The sequence below is a fragment of the Myxine glutinosa genome, chromosome 1 (genome assembly GCF_964187855.1).
Source record: "Myxine glutinosa chromosome 1, kmMyxGlut1.1, whole genome shotgun sequence".
Lineage (NCBI taxonomy): Eukaryota > Metazoa > Chordata > Myxini > Myxiniformes > Myxinidae > Myxine > Myxine glutinosa.
The window spans coordinates 277,297,361-277,319,641 of record NC_136261.1 but is presented as its reverse complement, the minus strand read 5'-3'; the positions used below and the strand labels follow the sequence as shown (position 1 = coordinate 277,319,641).

General features: G+C 43.8%; 2 protein-coding genes across 2 annotated transcripts in view; one reads left to right on the top strand and one right to left on the bottom strand.

Annotated features, from left to right (window-relative positions):
* ZNF575 (zinc finger protein 575) overlaps positions 1 to 2,935 on the bottom strand; it is a 686,770-nt gene extending 683,835 nt beyond the window's left edge. Inside the window, exon 1 of the mRNA XM_078766264.1 lies at positions 2,736 to 2,935. The gene's annotated coding sequence lies outside the window, so the exon portion shown is untranslated. The remainder of the gene's footprint in view (positions 1 to 2,735) is intronic.
* Positions 1 to 22,281, top strand: part of AREL1 (apoptosis resistant E3 ubiquitin protein ligase 1) — a 165,732-nt gene that overhangs the window by 137,254 nt on the left and 6,197 nt on the right. Inside the window, 7 exon segments of the mRNA XM_068132168.2 lie at positions 10,014 to 10,123; positions 10,316 to 10,495; positions 10,663 to 10,788; positions 15,960 to 16,089; positions 17,699 to 17,757; positions 20,765 to 20,789; positions 20,792 to 20,853. Coding sequence (XP_067988269.2) covers positions 10,014 to 10,123; positions 10,316 to 10,495; positions 10,663 to 10,788; positions 15,960 to 16,089; positions 17,699 to 17,757; positions 20,765 to 20,789; positions 20,792 to 20,853 — 692 coding nt within the window.

Here is a 22,281-nt window from a genome sequence, read left to right as displayed (position 1 = left end):
CGTGGAGCTCGCTCAGCGCTTGGAGGTGATGACTGGCTCTTCTTCAAGCTGGGGGCGCATCTCACGTCACGTCCGGTAAGTGGCCGCGTATATCCGGCGGGGAGTGACACGCCCTCGGCTCGTTAGCTCCGCCCCAGATGGAATCGGCCCGTTGCTTCTCATTGGGTGCGTGCGGGGGGGGTTACCTGCTCCGCCCTTGACGAGGGGCTGACAGGGAGCCCCTTCGTGGTAACCCCGTCGGAGCGCATGGTCAATGGCGGCTAACCGAGCCGGTGTGAGGACGCACACTCCCCCGCGCCGCGCCGTTGTTGTAGTTGTTGTAGTTGTTGTTGTAGTTGTTGTTTGGGGAAGAAGATGGGAGGAGGTATGGGAAGGTCCTAAACTCACTACTGGTGCCATATAATCGCATTCTGGTGCAACGAAGAGTCAGAATTAATGGAAACGAGTCCTTAACTGACATAGGCTAAGAATAACTAGCAAGATGTCCGAAAGTTGTCTACGTGAGATGCGGTGGACCTGGGCACGACATTTAATGGGGGAAAAAGGGGAAGGTCGGTTCTACAGAGTGTTATTTACAGGCAATGGGACTAGGGAATGGGGGATTGGGGATAGTTGGGGAGTATTGGGGAAATAGGGGAGTATTTACAAGCGGATATTGAGGCCAAGTCCCATATCTGCAACTATATATATATATATATATATATATATATATATATATATATATATATATATATATATATATATATATATATATATATATATATATATATATATATATATCCCCCCCTGGTGTTGGGCTAGCGGCTAGGGTGCCGGCTTAGGATCCAAGGATCCTGGGTTCGAATCCCGGTCGATCGCTGAATTAACGCCAGGGGGGTTTGACTCAGTCTGTCATCCTTCCGAGGTCGGCTAATTGAGTACCAGTTCACTGGTAATTCCCTGTTTGTCATTAAAGGCGGCAAAAAGGGTTGGCGTCAGGAAGGGCATCCGGCCGTAAAACATTGCTTCAAATAGGGGACCGAAAAACAACAACAACCACGGTTCCCGAAAAAGGCCAACCCCCGCTTTGCGGGGAAAAATGGCCTCCAAAGGTGGTTATTTTTATATTATATATATATATTGTTACAGACGTGGCTTGGATGTTATTTACCGAGCGGTTTTATGGTATGACCACGTCTGCACAAGTTACCCGATTGTGCCCGAACGTTGACTAGTCGCGCGATGCTGGCTCAATAAGAAAAAGAAGACACCCGGCTGGATTACAATAACACAATACGACACCAATGTTTCAATTCTCAAGACCTCCGGAGGAGATTATATTCGTACGGAAAGGTCAGATTACAGGGGCTAGAGGTATAATCACAGAAAGACAGGCACTTAGACACACTCTTATATTAACCCCGGACAGACGACAGACAAACGGGACAACGGCTGACTCACACGGGGGTTGATGACAGGAAAGCGGGTCCGGTCCGGTCCAAAGATGCGGGGAGGTATCGTCGCGCTGGGGGTGGCGGTGGCTTCTCTCTCCAAGCTGAGGCGCATCTGTCGTCACGTCCGGCGCGGGGCCGCGTATATCCGGCGGGGAGTGACACGCCCTCGGCTCGTTAGCTCCGCCCCAGATGGAATCGGCACGTTGCTTCTCATTGGGTGCGTGGGGGGGTTACTGGCTCCGCCCCTGACGAGGAGCTGACAGCCAGCCCCTTCGGGGTAACGCCGTGGAGCGCATGGTCATGGCGGGTAACCGAGCCGGTGTGAGGACGCACACTCCCCGCCCCTCTGTTGTTGTAGTCGTAGTTGTAGTTGTAATTGTTGTTGTAGTTGTTGTTATTGTTGTTGTTTGGGGAAGAAGATGGGAGGAGGTATGGGAAAGGTCCTAAACTCACTACTGATGCCATATAATCACATTCTGGTGCAACGAAGAGTCATAATTAATGGAGACGAGGCCTTAACTGACATAGAATAAGAATAGCTAGGAAGATGTCCGAAAGTTGTCTACGTGTGGTGCGGTGGACCTGGGCACGACATTTAATGGGGGAATAAGGGGAAGGTCGGCTCTACTGATTGTTATTTACATGCAATGGGACTAGGGAATGGGGGATTGGGGAAAGTTGGGGAGTATTGGAGAAAATAGGGGAATATTTACAAGCGGATATGGAGGCCAAATTCCATATTCGCAACATTGCACCCTTCTCTACCCTCGGGGCGTCCCGACCCGATAAATTTTTACCTACTTTAGTGTGGCACGCAATGTAGTTCCCTCTACTATTAACTCTACCCTGAGTGCGACAGTTTTACAGATATTCACAAATGAGTAAATATGTCCCCCTGCGACGTTGCACCCTTCTCCTCACAGAAACACACCCACAGGATAACCGAATCCGGAAAGAATTCGCAAACTACACATACAGCCGGTAGGGAGCATTATTTACACGACTACGCTGCTATTTACACTACGATCCAGGACCTGTTTTTTTGGAGGAACACATGCAGATGTTATGCATAGAGAGAGCGCGCTTGCCAGCATCGATACACCAACCCACGAGTGCTCTGTGGCCAACGGCCTTTAATAACGTGCAGAGCACCCCGTCCCAGCATCAAAAGCACCACCCCACCGCCAATCGGTGCAGTCACCATTGTTCATTGGAATAAAAATAAATTCGACAACCCCTAACCCTGCAGGTGTCTCTTGCTCTTCGTGTGGCCTTCAGTGGTGTTAATTAACAGTGGTTCACCTTTATGGCATAGGTGCCACGTTGACCCATAGGTCCATCCCCGGGTGGTGCTTGGCCGCAAACGAACTGCGGTCCATTGTGGGTGGCCACAAACATTGCGGTCCATATGGTGTATCGATCCCGGCAGCAAACAGCGAAAGTGCAGGCCCACAACTGCGCAGCCAGCACCTCTCTCTCCTCTCTCTCTACCCCAAAGCCAGATCCTCGGAGGTGGGAGACAAAAGAAGAAACAAGTGAGTAAGGTGGTAAGGGCGCAAAAGTGCACGCAATATAAGGTAATGCACACTGGGGGCACATGGGAACCAGGTGAGACAGGTACGTTCCTATCGTACGCCCCCCCCCCCACCAGGTAACCTACATGGCCCCTCCCTTACCCCTTACTGTATCCACACAACACAACACTACCCATAAACATCTACTTTACAAATCAACAAACATCCCTACTGTCTTCCCCGTTCCTCCCATAAACCAAATTCGTCTTCTCTCCCTCCTAACCAATCAAATTTGCCATTTTCAACTCTCATCAAAATTTGCCATTTTCAACTCAACATCAAAATTTGCCATTTTCAACTCAACATCAAAATTTGCCATTACCAATTCATCATCAGTCCCTCCTAGGGAGGGAGAGATGGAATCACCCCAATGTCTCATCCACGTCGTGATGTGTCTCACAAATCCTCACAGCAATCTCATTTCCTGCACAAAACAAAGAAAACACAGGTGTGGAGTCATCATCATCACCACAGGTAAGTGGCTGCGTATGGTGCGACAGGTTCATCAATCCTAACTATTTCCTAAATGACTTTAACAACTTTACACTACCCGGGGTCTTTCTCCGGCCAAACCATTGGCCCTCTTACACTATGGGTTCTAAAAAACCAATTCCCATTGGCCAAACTGTGGTGCTCTTCAATTTGGGGTCTCACTCCCCCGATTCATCTCCCGGTGCCCTCGCACAATTTCTGGGCTGCGGCGTGTACCTCTCCCAGTGGGTCTACCCACCTGCACACCTCCACCACTGCAGTTGCCTCCGAGCTTACCTGCTCCTTACCCTAACCTAACTACCAGGGGAAGGCCCTCTGGCACTCTCCCCACTCGGTGCCCTCTCTGGCACTGGGCTGCCCGATCCACACCCGGGATCCTCAGGCACCCACTCACAACTACCGGCTCCCAGAGCCCACCTGCGGCCTCACCTGGCCGACATCCTCACAGTGGTGGAGTGCCCAACCAACTACACACACTAACAGGCTACACGCCCAGCCATTTCCACAACACTAATGCACCCATCCACAACACCATTCTGCCACCGCACCACAAATGCCAATATCCAACCACAATTTACCTGTACCCTCTACCTAACACTTACACTACCCGCCCCGGGTACTCGTGAGAGGGGTCCACTCTTCCCCCATCCACACCTTCGCACCATGCACACCACTCCGTACCACTCACTCCAACTCTCTCCACACACCTGTACCTGCACACCTGTGCTCTCACACCTGGTGCCACCTGCACCCTTCTCTCCCCAAGCGCATTCGCGCTGATCCACACACTCACTACTCATACACTGCTCCACACACCTGTCCAGTTGCACACCTGTGCAATCACACCTGTTCAATTCTCACAAACACGGCATCATCTCAGCTAACTACTCCCTTCTGAAACTTGCGCTTCCCAGTCGTCCCTTTAAACTATTGCGCTCCCTCGTCATTATCATCCACACTAATCTACCTGCGTCCCTACTACAGGTATCAGTCACTAACTAAACTTAACGTTACCTACTGTCATCTTCGCTAGATCCCTATCAATATCCTAACCCACCCGGGCTAGTTTTCACTGCCATACACCCCATAAGCTATTGCTCCTTTGCCCCCACCTGTGAGGGATGGTGGATTTGCCATCCCACCACATCGGGGGTCTCTCACTACCACTTTTGCACATCAAATTTCAACAAATTAAAAATTTGCCAATCACTACCCATCATCTGCCAATCACTACTGCCAATCCCTTGCCAATCATCAAATTTTGTTTTTCTCTAATTTTGGGTCCAAAACACTAACCTCATCACCCAGTCTACTCACTAATACCTCTCGGTGCGCCAATCCCTGTCCAAAGCCCGGCTTCGTAAAGCCAAGCAATGGATGCTGGTTGTTTTGTGCCAGCGGCTGGATGCGTCCCGCATTCGGTGCAGGGACGGGGGCTTACCCGGGCCGAGATCCCACGCATCACCTCGGCGTGGAGCCATCCAATGTCCCGATCTCGACCTGCCGGCACGTCTCAACAAAACGTGGTCGCCATAACGACCCTTCCTATCGGGCTGCCCGCTCCGCCTAGTGGAGCACGGACGCGGCCGTTCAAAGCGAGGCCCAGCACGCACCGAGGGCCCGATTCGGCTAAAAGTCGACCTAACCTTTAACCCGTGTAACGTCGATGCTTCACCTGCATGCTTACACCCCGCAGCCCGTTCCTTGCTCATACATGCAGCTGTTCCCATTCTCCTTGTACCGTTCCTTACACACCCAGGTACACCCATTCCACTCACAGCCTTGGTCACACACCTGACCACCGAACACTGTGGCACACATTCGTTGCTCGCACACCTCACCAATACACCGCTTCGCGCCCCCTCCTCGGTCACCTCCTCTGTGACAATCACAGGTGTGCCCTCATTCGCACACCCAACCACGTGCCTCACCACCAACTCCAGCGTGCATTCCCACTCACGCTCTACCATTCCAGGTGTGCATCCTTCCATCCCAGGTGTACATCCTCGCTCACCTGTCACAACTAACTCACGCTCCATGTCACTCTCACTACTTTCACCTCCATTCCTGACAGCGCACTCACCCTTACTCTTGACAGCGCACTCTTTCCTCGTGCACCTGCCCGTCACACACCTTTCTCGCGCACACTCTCCCGTTACACCCTCTGTAACCCTCACCACAGGTGGACACTCTTCCTTACTTCTGACAGCGCACTCTTTCCTCATGCACCTGTCCGTCACACACCTTTCTCGCGCACACTCTCCCGTTACACCCTCTGTAACACTCACCACAGGTGGACACTCTTCCTTACTTCTGACAGCGCACTCTTTCCTCATGCACCTGTCCGTCACACACCTTTCTCGCGCACACTCTTGCGCACACTCTCCCGTCACACCCTCTGTAACACTCACCACCCCGCGCTTCCATGTGCACCCTCGCACACACGCTACGACCGACTCACTCTCGCCAGCACCCTCACTCCTTGGCACGCACTTTTTCCTCACACACCCCAGAGTCGGACTTTCTCGCACACCTCCTTTTTCGCACACCAGACCTGTCGCACACTTCACCAACGGCCTCTCACGAACACCCGGGTCTATCTCGACCCCCAAGCCTCTTAAATCACCTGGCGCATCATACGCACGACCATATTGGTCACCACTTACACCGGGTCCTCTTCCTCTTCGCTTCTCCTCCATCACCTGCGAATCCCTCATCCGGTTAACGAGCACATCACGATCCAAACACAGACTTTGGACCAATTCTTTTATCTCCTCTTTTATCTCTTTGTTATCCCCTCTCCGTCGCTTCTTAATTTCGCTCACCCCTTCTTCCACTTCTTCTAATTTGTGCCTCACCTCTTTTATTCCCCGGTACGTCTCCTCAAGCTCGTCCTCCAAGGCTACCTTGACCGTTTCCATGTGCGTCCTCACCTGCCGGTCCTTCGTCTCCATTACCTCTATCACCTCGTCCAACCTCGTTGTCAGTCCCTCACGTACCATCTGACATTCCCTCTTCGTCGCTACCAAGTCATCTTTTAGTTCTTTCTGTGTCGCCTTTAAACCTCCTAATACCGCAGTGTTCCTTTGAACCTGCTCCACTAACTCCGTCTGTCCCACCGTCAGCTGCTCCACCTCCTGCGTCAGGTCCTCTATGCCCCCTTGTAACTTTACAGTCGCCTTTCTCACCTCCTTTTCCATGTGCTCCTCACAGTGCCTCACCTCCTCGCGCACTCCTCCGACCTCCTCACTCACTCCTCTTCTGATCTCCTCTCCCATCACTTGCATCTCCTGCCCAGATGCCACCCTCATCTGCTCCATTTCCTCCCTGTGAGCATCCAGTTTGGTTTCTACCCCCATTCTGACCCCCTCTATCTGCTGCTCCATTTGTTTAACTTCCCTTTCCGCTTGGTCCCTCATGTCCCTCAATTTGCCTTCCATACTGTTTTCTAACCCCTCTAACCCATTTTTCACTCCCTCTATCTGATTCTCCTGGGCAGCCATTCTATTTTCTACCCCCATTAACCCATTTTTCACTTCTTTTATCCCGTTGTCTAACCCCTCAAAATTATTGTCTAACTTCCCAATTTTCTTGTCTAACTCCTCAAAATTATTGTCTAACTTCTCACCGGTACCCCTCATTTGGCCCTCTAATCGCCCACTATCAACCCTCATTTGCTCACTCTGAGCATCCATCCGGTTCCCCATTACCCCCATTTGGTCCTCCAATCGCTCACCCTGAGCATCCATCCGGTTCCCCATTACCCCCAATTGGTTACTCTGCAGTTTGAGGGACGCCTGCATTTGCGCCATAAATTGCTCCATGAGGACCTGCATCTGGGCCATCCCTCCCACTTGTGCAGCGGGTGCGGCCGCCGTAGCTATGTGCGAGGCGCCATTTCGCGCGTCTGCTACCCCCGCTGTTTCGCTCTCCTCATGTCCCTCATGTCCCTCAATTTGGTCCTGGACCGGCCCTGCTTCACTCTCCCCTACCGGACCCCAGCCGTCTTGATCCGCCATAGCGCGACTTTCAAAATTCGGGTTTTGTAAAACAAAACAAATTTCGGCCGCTCCAAATTTTGACCAAATTTTTTTTTTTCCTCTATTCGTTTTTTTTTTTTCAAAATTTGGTCGGGCCTCGAATCTCACTCCCGACACCAATTGTTACTCTAATAGTACAATTGGTGTTCCAAAATTTGGGCTAAATAAATTTAGTCCCAGGTTCGAATCCAACTCCTGACAACCAATTGTTACAGACGTGGCTTGGATGTTATTTACCGAGCGGTTTTATGGTATGACCACGTCTGCACAAGTTACCCGATTGTGCCCGAACGTTGACTAGTCGCGCGATGCTGGCTCAATAAGAAAAAGAAGACACCCGGCTGGATTACAATAACACAATACGACACCAATGTTTCAATTCTCAAGACCTCCGGAGGAGATTATATTCGTACGGAAAGGTCAGATTACAGGGGCTAGAGGTATAATCACAGAAAGACAGGCACTTAGACACACTCTTATATTAACCCCGGACAGACGACAGACAAACGGGACAACGGCTGACTCACACGGGGGTTGATGACAGGAAAGCGGGTATCGATGGCTCCAGGTCCTCCTGGGCTCGGGGCAGGGTACAGTACGGTCCGGTCCGGTCCAAAGATGCGGGGAGGTATCGTCGCGCTGGGGGTGGCGGTGGCTTCTCTCTCCAAGCTGAGGCGCATCTGTCGTCACGTCCGGCGCGGGGCCGCGTATATCCGGCGGGGAGTGACACGCCCTCGGCTCGTTAGCTCCGCCCCAGATGGAATCGGCACGTTGCTTCTCATTGGGTGCGTGGGGGGGTTACTGGCTCCGCCCCTGACGAGGAGCTGACAGCCAGCCCCTTCGGGGTAACGCCGTGGAGCGCATGGTCATGGCGGGTAACCGAGCCGGTGTGAGGACGCACACTCCCCGCCCCTCTGTTGTTGTAGTCGTAGTTGTAGTTGTAATTGTTGTTGTAGTTGTTGTTATTGTTGTTGTTTGGGGAAGAAGATGGGAGGAGGTATGGGAAAGGTCCTAAACTCACTACTGATGCCATATAATCACATTCTGGTGCAACGAAGAGTCATAATTAATGGAGACGAGGCCTTAACTGACATAGAATAAGAATAGCTAGGAAGATGTCCGAAAGTTGTCTACGTGTGGTGCGGTGGACCTGGGCACGACATTTAATGGGGGAATAAGGGGAAGGTCGGCTCTACTGATTGTTATTTACATGCAATGGGACTAGGGAATGGGGGATTGGGGAAAGTTGGGGAGTATTGGAGAAAATAGGGGAATATTTACAAGCGGATATGGAGGCCAAATTCCATATTCGCAACAATATATATATATATATATATATATATATATATACATATATATATATATATATATATATATATATATATATATATATTTGAGTTTAGAAATGACATGAAATATTCAACATTTTTATGGGCCTGTTTGTATTTATTTATGTATGTACACAATGTGTTTGTAACATATTCAGTATGTGTATCTAACATTAAACAAGGGTGATTAGGATCCAATATTCAAAGTAGAAGAAGAAATATAAAAGTACAGGTAACCAACGATTGGACTCAGTACAACTCCACCGATTTTGCAACAAACAGGATAGAGCAGACCGAGATGAGGTTGTCTTTCTTTATTCTTCCTACCCCTCCTTTTATTCCTGTTTTTAAATTTATTTTCTTATGTCTCCACAGTCGAAGGCATTATATTATGTTTTTGTGTTTTCCAGCCAGCTGTGCGTCCGTCTGTGTGTGTGTGCATGTGTCCGTAGCAGATTTTCGTTACAGCTATAACTTGTGAACCGCTGGAAGGATTCTGACCAAATTGGGTACAAGTATATACTATGATGTATAAGGATGAACTGCTAATAGTTTTGGCTTCAGAAGGTCAATGGTCTGATCATGTGACCTTTAATTGGCGATCTTTGTTGCCACAATAACTTGTGAACCACAGAGGGGATTTCAACCAAACATAGCACAAGTATGGACTGTGATGCAAAGATGAACAGATTAAACCTTGGGTTCAATAGGTCAAAAGTCATTTGCACTTTGAAAATCGTTTTTCAGATTTTAACTCTAGTTCGAAGCATCTCATGTTTTCTTTTTTCTATTTGTCTCTTCTTTTTTTTTTTCCTCTCAAACACTCACTCTCTCTGTTTCTCTCTCATTCTCTCTCCCTCTCGCTCCCTCTCTCATGTGACCTTTAGTTTTCATGCGACGTATCCATGCACATACTTGTATATGGATGATTATTTTTGTACACGTTGCAATTAAAGTGTGGATTACAAAATTACATGGCTCCATTTATAAGAGCCTGATACAAACACTTCTTCTTGCTGTGCTATCTTGCCACCCAACAGGAAATGAGGCAATATGATCAACCAACGATTTTAACACCCATCCATTGATATTATACCTTCTTCATCATTCATCCATTGATCTTGTACCTTCGTGTGTGCATTACAGCGATGGATTTTGGTGGTCCACGGCGAGAGTGGTTTGAAAAGATATGCAAGGCCCTTTTTGACCCTGCAAACAATCTCTTTGTGTCCCTCCAGGACACAAACCAGGCACTGGTGAGTCCTTTCACTTGGCTTTCTGTCTCAACTCGATCAACTTTTGTCATTTATCTTGATCATTCCTGTACACTTTTCGAAACTGGGTTTCAATTGGTTTACTCTTGTAGTTGGGAAGTAAGCTTGCATGAGGATGTTTGCAATGATCCAAACCTGACCTTTGGCTAAGCTTGCTTTGGCTATTGCCTCAAGGTGCATCCAAACCCACATCACCCAACCAACTTGCAACTCAAGACGTTTGAGTTTGCTGGTCGTATCGTCGGCAAATGTCTGTACGAAACGGCAATGGGTGCAACTTGTCGTCAGCTGGTTCATGCTCGATTTACACGATCTTTCCTCGCCCAGCTCATCGGCCTTCCTATGCATTACCAGGTAATACTCTATGGACTTGTTTGTCTGTTCAATATGACATAAAACATTGTGGTTCCATGCTGTTTGTGGCTGTCACCCTGACCCCTTTGTACCTTCTCTTTTTGTGGCATATGACAGTGGCTAATCCTTGTATACTTTAGGATTCTTTTTTTTCTATTATCTTGCAGTACTTTAGGACCGACAACCCAGATTTTTACAATAGTAAGGTGTCTTACATACTTCAAAACGACATCTCCTCAATGGACTTGACCTTCTCTGAAGAAGTGTACACTGCACAGGGACACCTGGACCAGGTGAGGTCGGCAGTGTGCAGACTGCCGTTGTGTTTATGCAAAATGACACAAACGCTCGCGTGCGTGTGCTCACGCTCTACATCCCCGATCAAATATGTGGATGTTAAACTGAAAACCAAACTTCAATGGTGTTTAAAAACATTGTGTCACTTCATCCGAATAAAAGTGCAAAAATGGGAATTTATTTGAACAACCCCATTTTCATTTAATATCAAGCCCATTTTCATTTAATATCAAGCCCATTTTCATTTAATATCAAGCCCATTTTATTTAATATCGAGCCCATTTTCATTTAATATCGAGCCCATTTTCATTTAATATCAAGCCCATTTTCATTTAATATCGAGCCCATTTTCATTTAATATCAAGCCCATTTTCATTTAATATCGAGCCCATTTTCATTTAATATCGAGCCCATTTTCATTTAATATCGAGCCCATTTTCATTTAATATCGAGCCCATTTTCATTTAATATCGAGCCCATTTTCATTTAATATCGAGCCCATTTTCATTTAATATCGAGCCCATTTTTATTTTATATCGAGCCCATTTTCATTTAATATCGAGCCCATTTTCATTTAATATCGAGCCCATTTTCATTTAATATCAAGCCCATTTTCATTTAATATCGAGCCCATTTTCATTTAATATCGAGCCCATTTTCATTTAATATCGAGCCCATTTTCATTTAATATCGAGCCCATTTTCATTTAATATCGAGCCCATTTTCATTTAATATCGAGCCCATTTTCATTTAATATCGAGCCCATTTTCATTTAATATCGAGCCCATTTTCATTTAATATCGAGCCCATTTTCATTTAATATCGAGCCCATTTTCATTTAATATCGAGCCCATTTTCATTTAATATCAAGCCCATTTTCATTTAATATCAAGCCCATTTTAATTTAATATCAAGCCCATTTTCATTTAAATATCAAGCCCATTTTCATTTAATATCGAGCCCATTTTCATTTAATATCGAGCCCATTTTCATTTAATATCGAGCCCATTTTCATTTAATATCGAGCCCATTTTCATTTAATATCGAGCCCATTTTCATTTAATATCGAGCCCATTTTCATTTAATATCAAGCCCATTTTCATTTAATATCAAGCCCATTTTCATTTAATATCAAGCCCATTTTCATTTAAATATCAAGCCCATTTTCATTTAATATCGAGCCCATTTTCATTTAATATCGAGCCCATTTTCATTTAATATCGAGCCCATTTTCATTTAATATCGAGCCCATTTTCATTTAATATCGAGCCCATTTTCATTTAATATCGAGCCCATTTTCATTTAATATCGAGCCCATTTTCATTTAATATCGAGCCCATTTTCATTTAATATCGAGCCCATTTTCATTTAATATCGAGCCCATTTTCATTTAATATCGAGCCCATTTTCATTTAAATATCAAGCCCATTTTCATTTAATATCGAGCCCATTTTCATTTAATATCGAGCCCATTTTCATTTAATATCGAGCCCATTTTCATTTAATATCGAGCCCATTTTCATTTAATATCGAGCCCATTTTCATTTAATATCGAGCCCATTTTCATTTAATATCGAGCCCATTTTCATTTAATATCGAGCCCATTTTCATTTAATATCGAGCCCATTTTCATTTAATATCGAGCCCATTTTCATTTAATATCGAGCCCATTTTCATTTAATATCGAGCCCATTTTCATTTAATATCGAGCCCATTTTCATTTAATATCGAGGTCATTTTCATTTAATATCGAGCCCATTTTCATTTAATATCGAGCCCATTTTCATTTAATATCGAGCCCATTTTCATTTAATATCGAGCCCATTTTCATTTAATATCGAGCCCATTTTCATTTAATATCGAGCCCATTTTCATTTAATATCGAGCCCATTTTCATTTAATATCGAGCCCATTTTCATTTAATATCGAGCCCATTTTCATTTAATATCGAGCCCATTTTCATTTAATATCGAGCCCATTTTCATTTAATATCGAGCCCATTTTCATTTAATATCGAGCCCATTTTCATTTAATATCGAGCCCATTTTCATTTAATATCGAGCCCATTTTCATTTAATATCGAGGTCATTTTCATTTAATATCGAGCCCATTTTCATTTAATATCGAGCCCATTTTTATTTTATATCGAGCCCATTTTCATTTAATATCGAGCCCATTTTCATTTAATATCGAGCCCATTTTCATTTAATATCGAGCCCATTTTCATTTAATATCGAGCCCATTTTCATTTAATATCGAGCCCATTTTCATTTAATATCGAGCCCATTTTCATTTAATATCGAGCCCATTTTCATTTAATATCGAGCCCATTTTCATTTAATATCGAGCCCATTTTCATTTAATATCGAGCCCATTTTCATTTAAATATCAAGCCCATTTTCATTTAATATCAAGCCCATTTTCATTTAATATCGAGCCCGTTTTCATTTAATATCAAGCCCATTTTCATTTAATATCGAGCCCATTTTCATTTAATATCGAGCCCATTTTCATTTAATATCGAGCCCATTTTCATTTAATATCGAGCCCATTTTCATTTAATATCGAGCCCATTTTCATTTAATATCGAGCCCATTTTCATTTAATATCGAGCCCATTTTCATTTAATATCGAGCCCATTTTCATTTAATATCCAGCCCATTTTCATTTAATATCGAGCCCATTTTCATTTAATATCAAGCCCATTTTCATTTAATATCGAGCCCATTTTCATTTAATATCGAGCCCATTTTCATTTAATATCAAGCCCATTTTCATTTAATATCGAGCCCATTTTCATTTTATATCGAGCCCATTTTCATTTAATATCGAGCCCATTTTCATTTAATATCAAGCCCATTTTCATTTAATATCGAGCCCATTTTCATTTAATATCCAGCCCATTTTCATTTAATATCAAGCCCATTTTCATTTAATATCGAGCCCATTTTCATTTAATATCGAGCCCATTTTCATTTAATATCGAGCCCATTTTCATTTAATATCGAGCCCATTTTCATTTAATATCGAGCCCATTTTCATTTAATATCGAGCCCATTTTCATTTAATATCGAGCCCATTTTCACCGTCGACTTGGTAGCCTTATTAATTTATTGACTTGGCACATTTAAACTCTCAAGCAGGGATTTAGCCACCGCACAGCACACAACAGCCTTTATTTTGATGTACCATATGAATTTGCCATCCAAAACCAAAATGTAGAGGGCTCTGTCGGCGTTTCATCCACATCCAAAGGATGACATACTTTACATGGCAACGCCACCCTGCTGGCAGTTTCAGAATGGCTGTTTTTTGGTAAATTAATCCCGTCAGGAACTGAACCCAGACGAGATGACTCATGGCATGCAGACTACCAAACGAGTTGTTGGGCCCTGATTAGCTCTGAAATATCACATGCTTTTCACATTAGAATGTGAATGCACGAAGGCAGGATGTTGCACAATGTGAATGCATAGAAGTTACCCAGAAACTTTTCATTTAATGGAACATGTTTATCGATTGTTGTTGTTTTTTTGGCACTTTTTATCAGAGGATGCAAACTTAAGCAGGGCAATCAAGTTTTGTGTGTGTGTGTGTGTGTGTGTGTGTGTGTGTGTGTGTGTGTGTGTGTGTGTGTGTGTGTGTGTGTGTGTGTGTGTGTGTGTGTGTGTGTGTGTGTGTGTGTGTGTGTGTCGAGGAGGGAGGGAAAGAGGAGAGGAGGGAGGAATAGAGGGAAGGGAGGAATAGAGGGAAGGAGGAATAGAGGGGAGGGAGTGAGGAATAGAGGAAGGGAGGAATAGCGGGAAGGGAGGAATAGCGGGAAGGGAGGAATAGCGGGAAGGGAGGAATATAGGGAAGGGAGGAATATAGGGAAGGGAGGAATATAGGGAAGGGAGGAATATAGGGAAGGGAGGAATAGAGGGAAGGGAGGAATAGAGGGAAGGGAGGAATAGAGGGAATGGAGGAATAGAGGGAAGGGAGGAATAGAGGGAAGGGAGGAATAGAGGGAATGGAGGAATAGAGGGAAGGGAGGAATAGAGGGAAGGGAGGAATAGAGGGAAGGGAGGAATAGAGGGAAGGGAGGAATAGAGGGAGTGAGGAATAGAGGGAGTGAGGAATAGAGGGAGTGAGGAATAGAGGGAGTGAGGAATAGAGGGAGTGGGGAATAGAGGGAGTGGGGAATAGAGGGAGTGGGGAATAGAGGGAGTGGGGAATAGAGGGAGTGGGGAATAGAGGGAGTGGGGAATAGAGGGAGTGGGGAATAGAGGGAGTGGGGAATAGAGGGAGTGGGGAATAGAGGGAGTGGGGAATAGAGGGAGTGGGGAATAGAGGGAGTGGGGAATAGAGGGAGTGGGGAATAGAGGGAGTGGGGAATAGAGGGAGTGGGGAATAGAGGGAGTGGGGAATAGAGGGAGTGAGGAATAGAGGGAGTGGGGAATAGAGGGAGTGGGGAATAGAGGGAGTGGGGAATAGAGGGAGTGGGGAATAGAGGGAGTGGGGAAATAGAGGGAGTGGGGAATAGAGGGAGTGGGGAATAGAGGGAGTGATGGAGAGAGAAAGAAAGAGGGAGGGATGGAGAGAGAAAGAAAGAGGGAGGGATGGAGAGAGAAAGAAAGAGGGAGGGATGGAGAGAGAAAGAAAGAGGGAGGGATGGAGAGAGAAAGAAAGAGGGAGGGATGGAGAGAGAAAGAAAGAAAGAGGGAGGGATGGAGAGAGAAAGAGAGCGTTGGAGAGAGAAAGAGAGGGAGGGATGGGCTGTCTATGTATAGTTGCAGTATTTAACTGATGTTAAAAATAATTTCTGGGGTACCTAAAGTTCATTATATTGAGTTGGTAATAAGGTTAGCAGCTTTTTCTTCTTTCATTTTTTTTTTTATTGTCTTGTTTGTGCCCACTTTAAGCCTCATTGAACATGAAGGTTGCATCAGGAAATTAATGAATTATGTTTTTCTTTAAAACATTATTATCTGGACAAATGGCAGCTAATGTACAAATGTTTTTTGAACATATTGGGATTATCTTATTGACTTTATTGTGCCAAAATATAATTGACACTGTCTACTTCTTGGCATCTCATTACTTTTGATGGTTGTCAAGCTTGTGTGTACTCCATAATTTTTCAAATTAGCCATCTAAAATTCTGACTAGAACCATTCCTGTTTTGCAGGTGGTGGATCTTATTCATTGTGGGTCTACTATTCCTGTGACTAATGACAATAAATACTTTTACCTGAACCAGCTGGCCCAATATCGGCTGGCTACGAAAGTGCGCGTTGAGGTCGAGTCGTTCCTGAAAGGTGTGTGTGTGTGCAGAGCCTGGATTTAGGTGGTTTAACAATGAGAAAATGCCACATAGGCTTGTCTGTGAATGTGTTTGCCCATTAATGCTTTTGTTTTATTTTAGGGACACAAGGAAAATGTACTTTGATTTCAATATATATTGACTCTTTGTTACAAGAAATATGTTGTCAGGAAAGGTATTTGGCTCAAAATTTTACATGTATAGAGGCTGCTGCTGCTCCCATAACCCTCTGGGAACATCATGGCACCCAAGACCAATTGCTCATGAACACTTGCATTGATGCAAATGTAGCCAGGATAGGTCGCTACTCCATCATAGGGTGTTTGGAAGATGCCTTTAACCACAGCAGGACAGGGTAATGGCACTTAATGGGGTGCTGTTTTATAGGGATGGTACAGCCAGCCTTGTATTCCCCCAAAAGATGCTGTACTGATTGATGCAAACATTGTCTATGAAGCACCTGAGTGTCAGTTTATAGCTAAAATGGGGATCAAACTCTGCTAAGCTTTCGGCCCACGTATTGTAATTATGGATGTGAAATTTTGAATAAGAGATTGCCTGAAAGGTGCATTGGAAATGAATGGGAAAACAAATTCGTTCTAAATATCAATGGGCAGCCTTGAAGGGAAATATTTTGTCTCCCACATCATCTTTGAAATCAAGTGGTTCAGGAACTTTGGGAATTAAAAAGGATGATGTCATTAATTAAACCCTTGAAACTGGAATGATTAGTAATGCATTCAATTACTCCTGTACAGCTTGGTATTTTAATGATGCATGATGCATCCAACCAAATGTAGAAATAGGACCACTGGACCTGTATCTTATCTGGGCCCTGGCCTAATGTAATCCAAATTTGTTTTTTTGAAGATGTTTGAAGGAATTTACTAAGTCCGCCATTTTTACATACTTCCGGGCATGTGACCGGAACCAGCTTTACAATCCCCGTTACCAGTCAGGAGCGGAACCTTGCTGCCAAATTTCAGCCGGATCGGCCCAGCGGTTTGGCCGGAAAAGTCGAAATGGGTGACGGACGGACGGACGGTGCACGATGACAATATCTCTTCTGGAATTCAAATTCCAGATAAGCTTATAATTTCAGTTGACAGCTACCATTAATTGCTCTTTTTGGTCGTTGGAAGTACATTGTTACAGCTGGAATTTGGCAAAATAGAAAATTAGCTTTCCAGCTCAGATTCAACAATTGGTAACTTGACTATATATACAATAGGGCTGTCTTGTGACCCCTTAGAAGTCACAAATATCCATAAAACCTGTGTTAATAGGTTGTGTGCTTCATGGGACAGTATTTGTTTATACATGTACACAAAACTAACGACTGATTACTATTAACTCATCAAATAGGTTGCATTTGTAGCTGGTGTCATAACAATTAAATGTACACACAAGAGCTTTGCTGGTTTGCTGTGGAATTACAAGTGGACAACAGTTGTGCTTTGTTTTTTAAAATGATCAATGATTGGTATATTTCCGCTTATTTACCTCCCCCACACTCCTGCACCTCCCCCTCCCCAACACCTACTCCACCACATTCATTCAAAACATTTCTTCTTGTTAATTCTCTCACTTGCTGTCATTTTCAGGCCTGAACGACCTAGTTCCAGAAAATCTACTCATCATCTTCGATGAGAACGAACTGGAGGTGCACATTTATGCTATTTTAATATTTGTATAAAAGGTCCATCAGAACAGCTCACAAGGTATTGCGGTTATACATTGAGGTTAGAGCCATGTATATGTATGAGTGGGTTTGAATCCTTTTCTTTGATTTCTGTACAATTCCATACCCCAAGGCCAATTGGCCAGAAATTTCCTGAACCACATTATTTTCACACATGGAAGGTCAATGCTACAATGAAAACTTTCCATTCTTAATCAAATTGAAATGACAAAATGAAATTTAAAAATTCTACCAGCCGGATCCGGATCTTCACCAAAATTGAATCCATTCTTCCTCGTCACACACCCAACCTGTCCACCAAGTTTCGTCCAAATCCATGCATAACTTTTTGAGATATTCTGCTATGTATCTCTCAATGGTGAAGAATCACTTTAAAAATTCTACGAGCCAGATACGAATCCCGATCTTCACCAAAATCGAATCATTTCGTCCTTGTCACATACACTTCATCATTAAATATGAATTAAATATGATTTAAATATGAATTAAATATGATTTAAATATGAATTAGATATGAATTAAATATGAATTTGCCAAATTTCGTCTGAATCGGTCCACAACTTTTTGAGATATCTTGTTCACAGACAGACAGACAAACCATAACCTCCATCCACCTTTGGTGGTGGAGGTAATAACAGCATTTTGGCTGAGTTAGACGGAGCTTGGCTAAAGCTTCGGTACTTCCGCATCGCCTTCGGTGAATTCCTTGTCAGGAATGAAACCTATTGCACTTAATTTTTTATATTCCGTATGCAGAATGAAAACTAGAACGCGACTCAGTAGAGCACATACTCCCGCTGTGGGTCAAGTTGGAATAGTACGATTTCACATAAGTTTGAGGGAGTAGTTCAGTGACCACACAAGACAAGACAACACAAGGCAGACACTGCACAGATATATATAGATATATATATATATATATATATATATATATATATATATATATATATATATATATATATATATATATATATATATATATATATATATATATATTATATAATGTAAAAAAAAAACAAGGCAATTTCACTTACATTTTCGGATTCAGCGTTCAATTCTATATAAATGAGTGTATTTTGAGGCATGTGTGACTTCAAATAAAATTGTAAGCCAGGAAAACGTTCGTTTCATTCCTTAGGGATACAACATGTAAAATTGGCCCAAACGTCAAAACAAAACTCGCTCATTTTAAGTCGTACAAGCTAATGCGACCACTCATTCTTCTGGGAAGAATCCCGTGCACATCCTGGTCATACATAAAAGTCACCTAAGTCTTTATAAGTTCATCAAATACTGACACCGCGATTGACATTCGCTGAGGTAAATGTTGATATCTCTTCTGAGGTCAAAAAAAACAAAAAAAAAAACGTTTTAAAGCATTATACGTATCAAACGATACATTTTATGAAACAGGTAAACCTAATACACACTTTGGTGGTTTTAAAATGACAGAATATGACTTTATTAGACAAAAAAATGAACATTGAAGACACTGCTGCTAAAAAATACACCGATCTAAAGCATAACCGCGAGTTTAAACTACATTTACAACAAATATGAAAACTATTTTCATATCACAATGTTAAATATAGAATATATAGAAGATAATGTTAAAAAAAATAATTCCTGGATCCGGAATAATATCCTGAGCTTCACCAAAAACTAATCAATTCTTCCTTATCCCAAGGGCAATCATCCTACCAACTTTCATCGAAATCCGTTCAGAACATTTCCAGATATCTTGTTCACAAACACACGAACACGAACACACACACACACACACATGGACGGACACGATTGAATGCATTACTCCCTGCAGGGAGTAATTAAGCCTGGTGTTGGCTTAGTGGTTAGGGTGCCGGCTTGGGATCCTAGGAGCCTGGGTTCGAATCCCGGTCGATCGCTGAATTAACACCAGTGGGGTTGACTCAGCCTGTCATCCTACCGAGGTCGGCAAATTGAATACCAGTTCACTGGTAATTCGCTGTGTGTCGCAAGAGGCGACTAACAGGGTTGGCGGCAGGAAGGGCACCCGGCCATAACACATTACTTCAAAAAGGGGAAAAAGGGGACCAAAAAAGGCCAACCCCTGCTCGCGGGGGGAAAATGGCCTCTAAATGTGGTTCATACAGAATGAAAATTAACATACAAATGTTCCACGATCAAATTGATGTTAAAATGATAAAGAACGCCCCTCCAGCCGATTGAGCATCATACGTCAGGTGTGTTGGAGGAGCGGAGCTTGGCTTACAGATTGGCCCGTCCTCATCACATTAAATGGTGAATTATATCTAGATGTATATATGTGTATGTATATATATGTATATATACTATATGCGTATGTTTTTGTGTTCTTTTTTCGTATGCAGCACATGGCTGTGGGTAGCATCATTTGTTGGGGTCACAGCTGTGCCCCCTGGTAGGTATAGCAAGCATTTGGCCAGGGTGCCAGCCTTAGCTCACTACTTTTTGTGAAGACCAACTGATTAAATGTTTTAACCGCGGATGTTTAAAATCCACCAAATAATCCATCCGAGGCACACACATTCATGAATGACAATTTATAGCTGGTCCAAGATTTGAATCCAGGCTAGACAGCACTGAGGTGAATGTGCTGTCCTTCCCAGCCTTTGGTGTGTGTGTGTGTGTGTGTGTGTGTGTGTGTGTGTGTGTGTGTGTGTGTGTGTGTGTGTGTGTGTGTGTGTGTGTGTGTGTGTGTGTGTGTGTGTGTGTGTGTGTTTGTATGCTTGTGCGTATCCAGCATGTACAGTGCAATTCACACTTCACCGTGTGTTTTGTACAAATGGACTAGATTTGGGTCATAAATTTAGATTTAATGGTAATATGGTTTCAGGTCTAACTTGTGAATTACAATTTAGAGACTGGAGAAAGTGATATAGAGAAGTGGAGCTGATTTTGTATTTGTTCTAGGTAAATTGCATACAACTGCCATCCAATTTCTCCTCAGCTGCTGATGTGTGGAATGGGCAGCATTGAGTTGAGGACTTTCAGAAGCACACTGTTGTTCAGAGTTACAGTAACGACTTCATGAATAAGGTGAATTATAAATGGGTAAACTGCTTGATTAAAATCCCATATACTGTGTTGATTTGTCTGTTGTCACGTGTCCTCGTTTTGTATGTGATATATGTGTTAGAGAGGAGAGAAGGAAACAGCACTGGAAATAGATTGGGAAAAGTAGGGAATGGTTAACATGGATAGAGAATATCATGGATAGGGATGGAGGGTAAACAGAGATGTTTATTACGAGGTATATGTTCATATCTCGAATATGTTCGAATCCCCCGCGATGAAGCTAACTCCGAGGGCCTTTCACTCACTCACCGCAGGCAGGTTGGTGGTCTTTCTGTCTTCTACCGACTCCTTTCTGGCCTTGCTCCCCCAGCTCTCTCTGTGCTCTGTCCCCCCAATATTCCTACAGGTCGCACAAGATCTGCCAGCAACCCTCTTATGGTTAAACTGCCAAAATCAAGACTCTCTGCTCACCTTCCCGCCTTCATTCCTCTTTTCTCCCGCCTCTGGAACAAACTCCCCCACTCCCTTCAATCCCACTCCTCCCTCCAGGTCTTTAAAACAGCTGATCACCACCATCTCTTATCTTCCCCCATCCAAAACCTTGATCTTTTCTACCCCCACTAATTCACCCCAGATCCACCTTGTTTGAAATTCCAACTGCTTTCTTGGAAGTCCTTGCAGTGTCCATATGTTTTATACCTCTCCCACCTCCCCCCAAGCCCTCTCCCTCCCACAGTTCTCTCGATGTCCCTGCTCACAAATGTTGTGTTTGTGTCCTTCCCCCTCTCTCCCCATCTTGTCTACCGCACCCCTTATTATGTGTTTTATGTGTCGGTTTCACTTTTTGTATGATTAATGTTCGCTCTTTCACGAGCCTCAATCTTGTATCCACAAAAAAGAAAGAAAAAAGCACCATTTCAGCCATAAATAATTCCATATTTATCCTGTATGCAATACAAAATGTACAAGATGTGCTTCATTCTTCATCTTCACTTAACAGTTGGATAACATACAGCCGTGGCTAAAATATTTGGCACCCTTGCACTTTTTTTCAAATAATGCACCATTTCTTCCAGAAAATTGTTGAAGTTAAAAAATATTTTGGTATCCACATATGTATTTCTTTCGTTTGCTGTGGAAAAAAACAAAACAAAAAAAACAGAAAAATTAGTAAATCTTATCTTATTCCACACAGAAATCCTAAAATGGCCCGGACAATATTATTGGTGCCTTTTAGAATGTTGTTAGAAATAATTAGATTTCAAGCAGGTGATTCTCCTTTACTTTGGGATTGAACTCACCTGTGGTGAGTTGCAGGTGCCTGCAATATAAAAATCACTCATTCAACCAGTTTGAATAGAGAAAAGGAGTCATTCTGCTGTTTTGTGTCACTGTGTGTACCGCAATGAGCATGGAGAAAAGAAAGAAAACCAGAGAATTGTCTGAGGA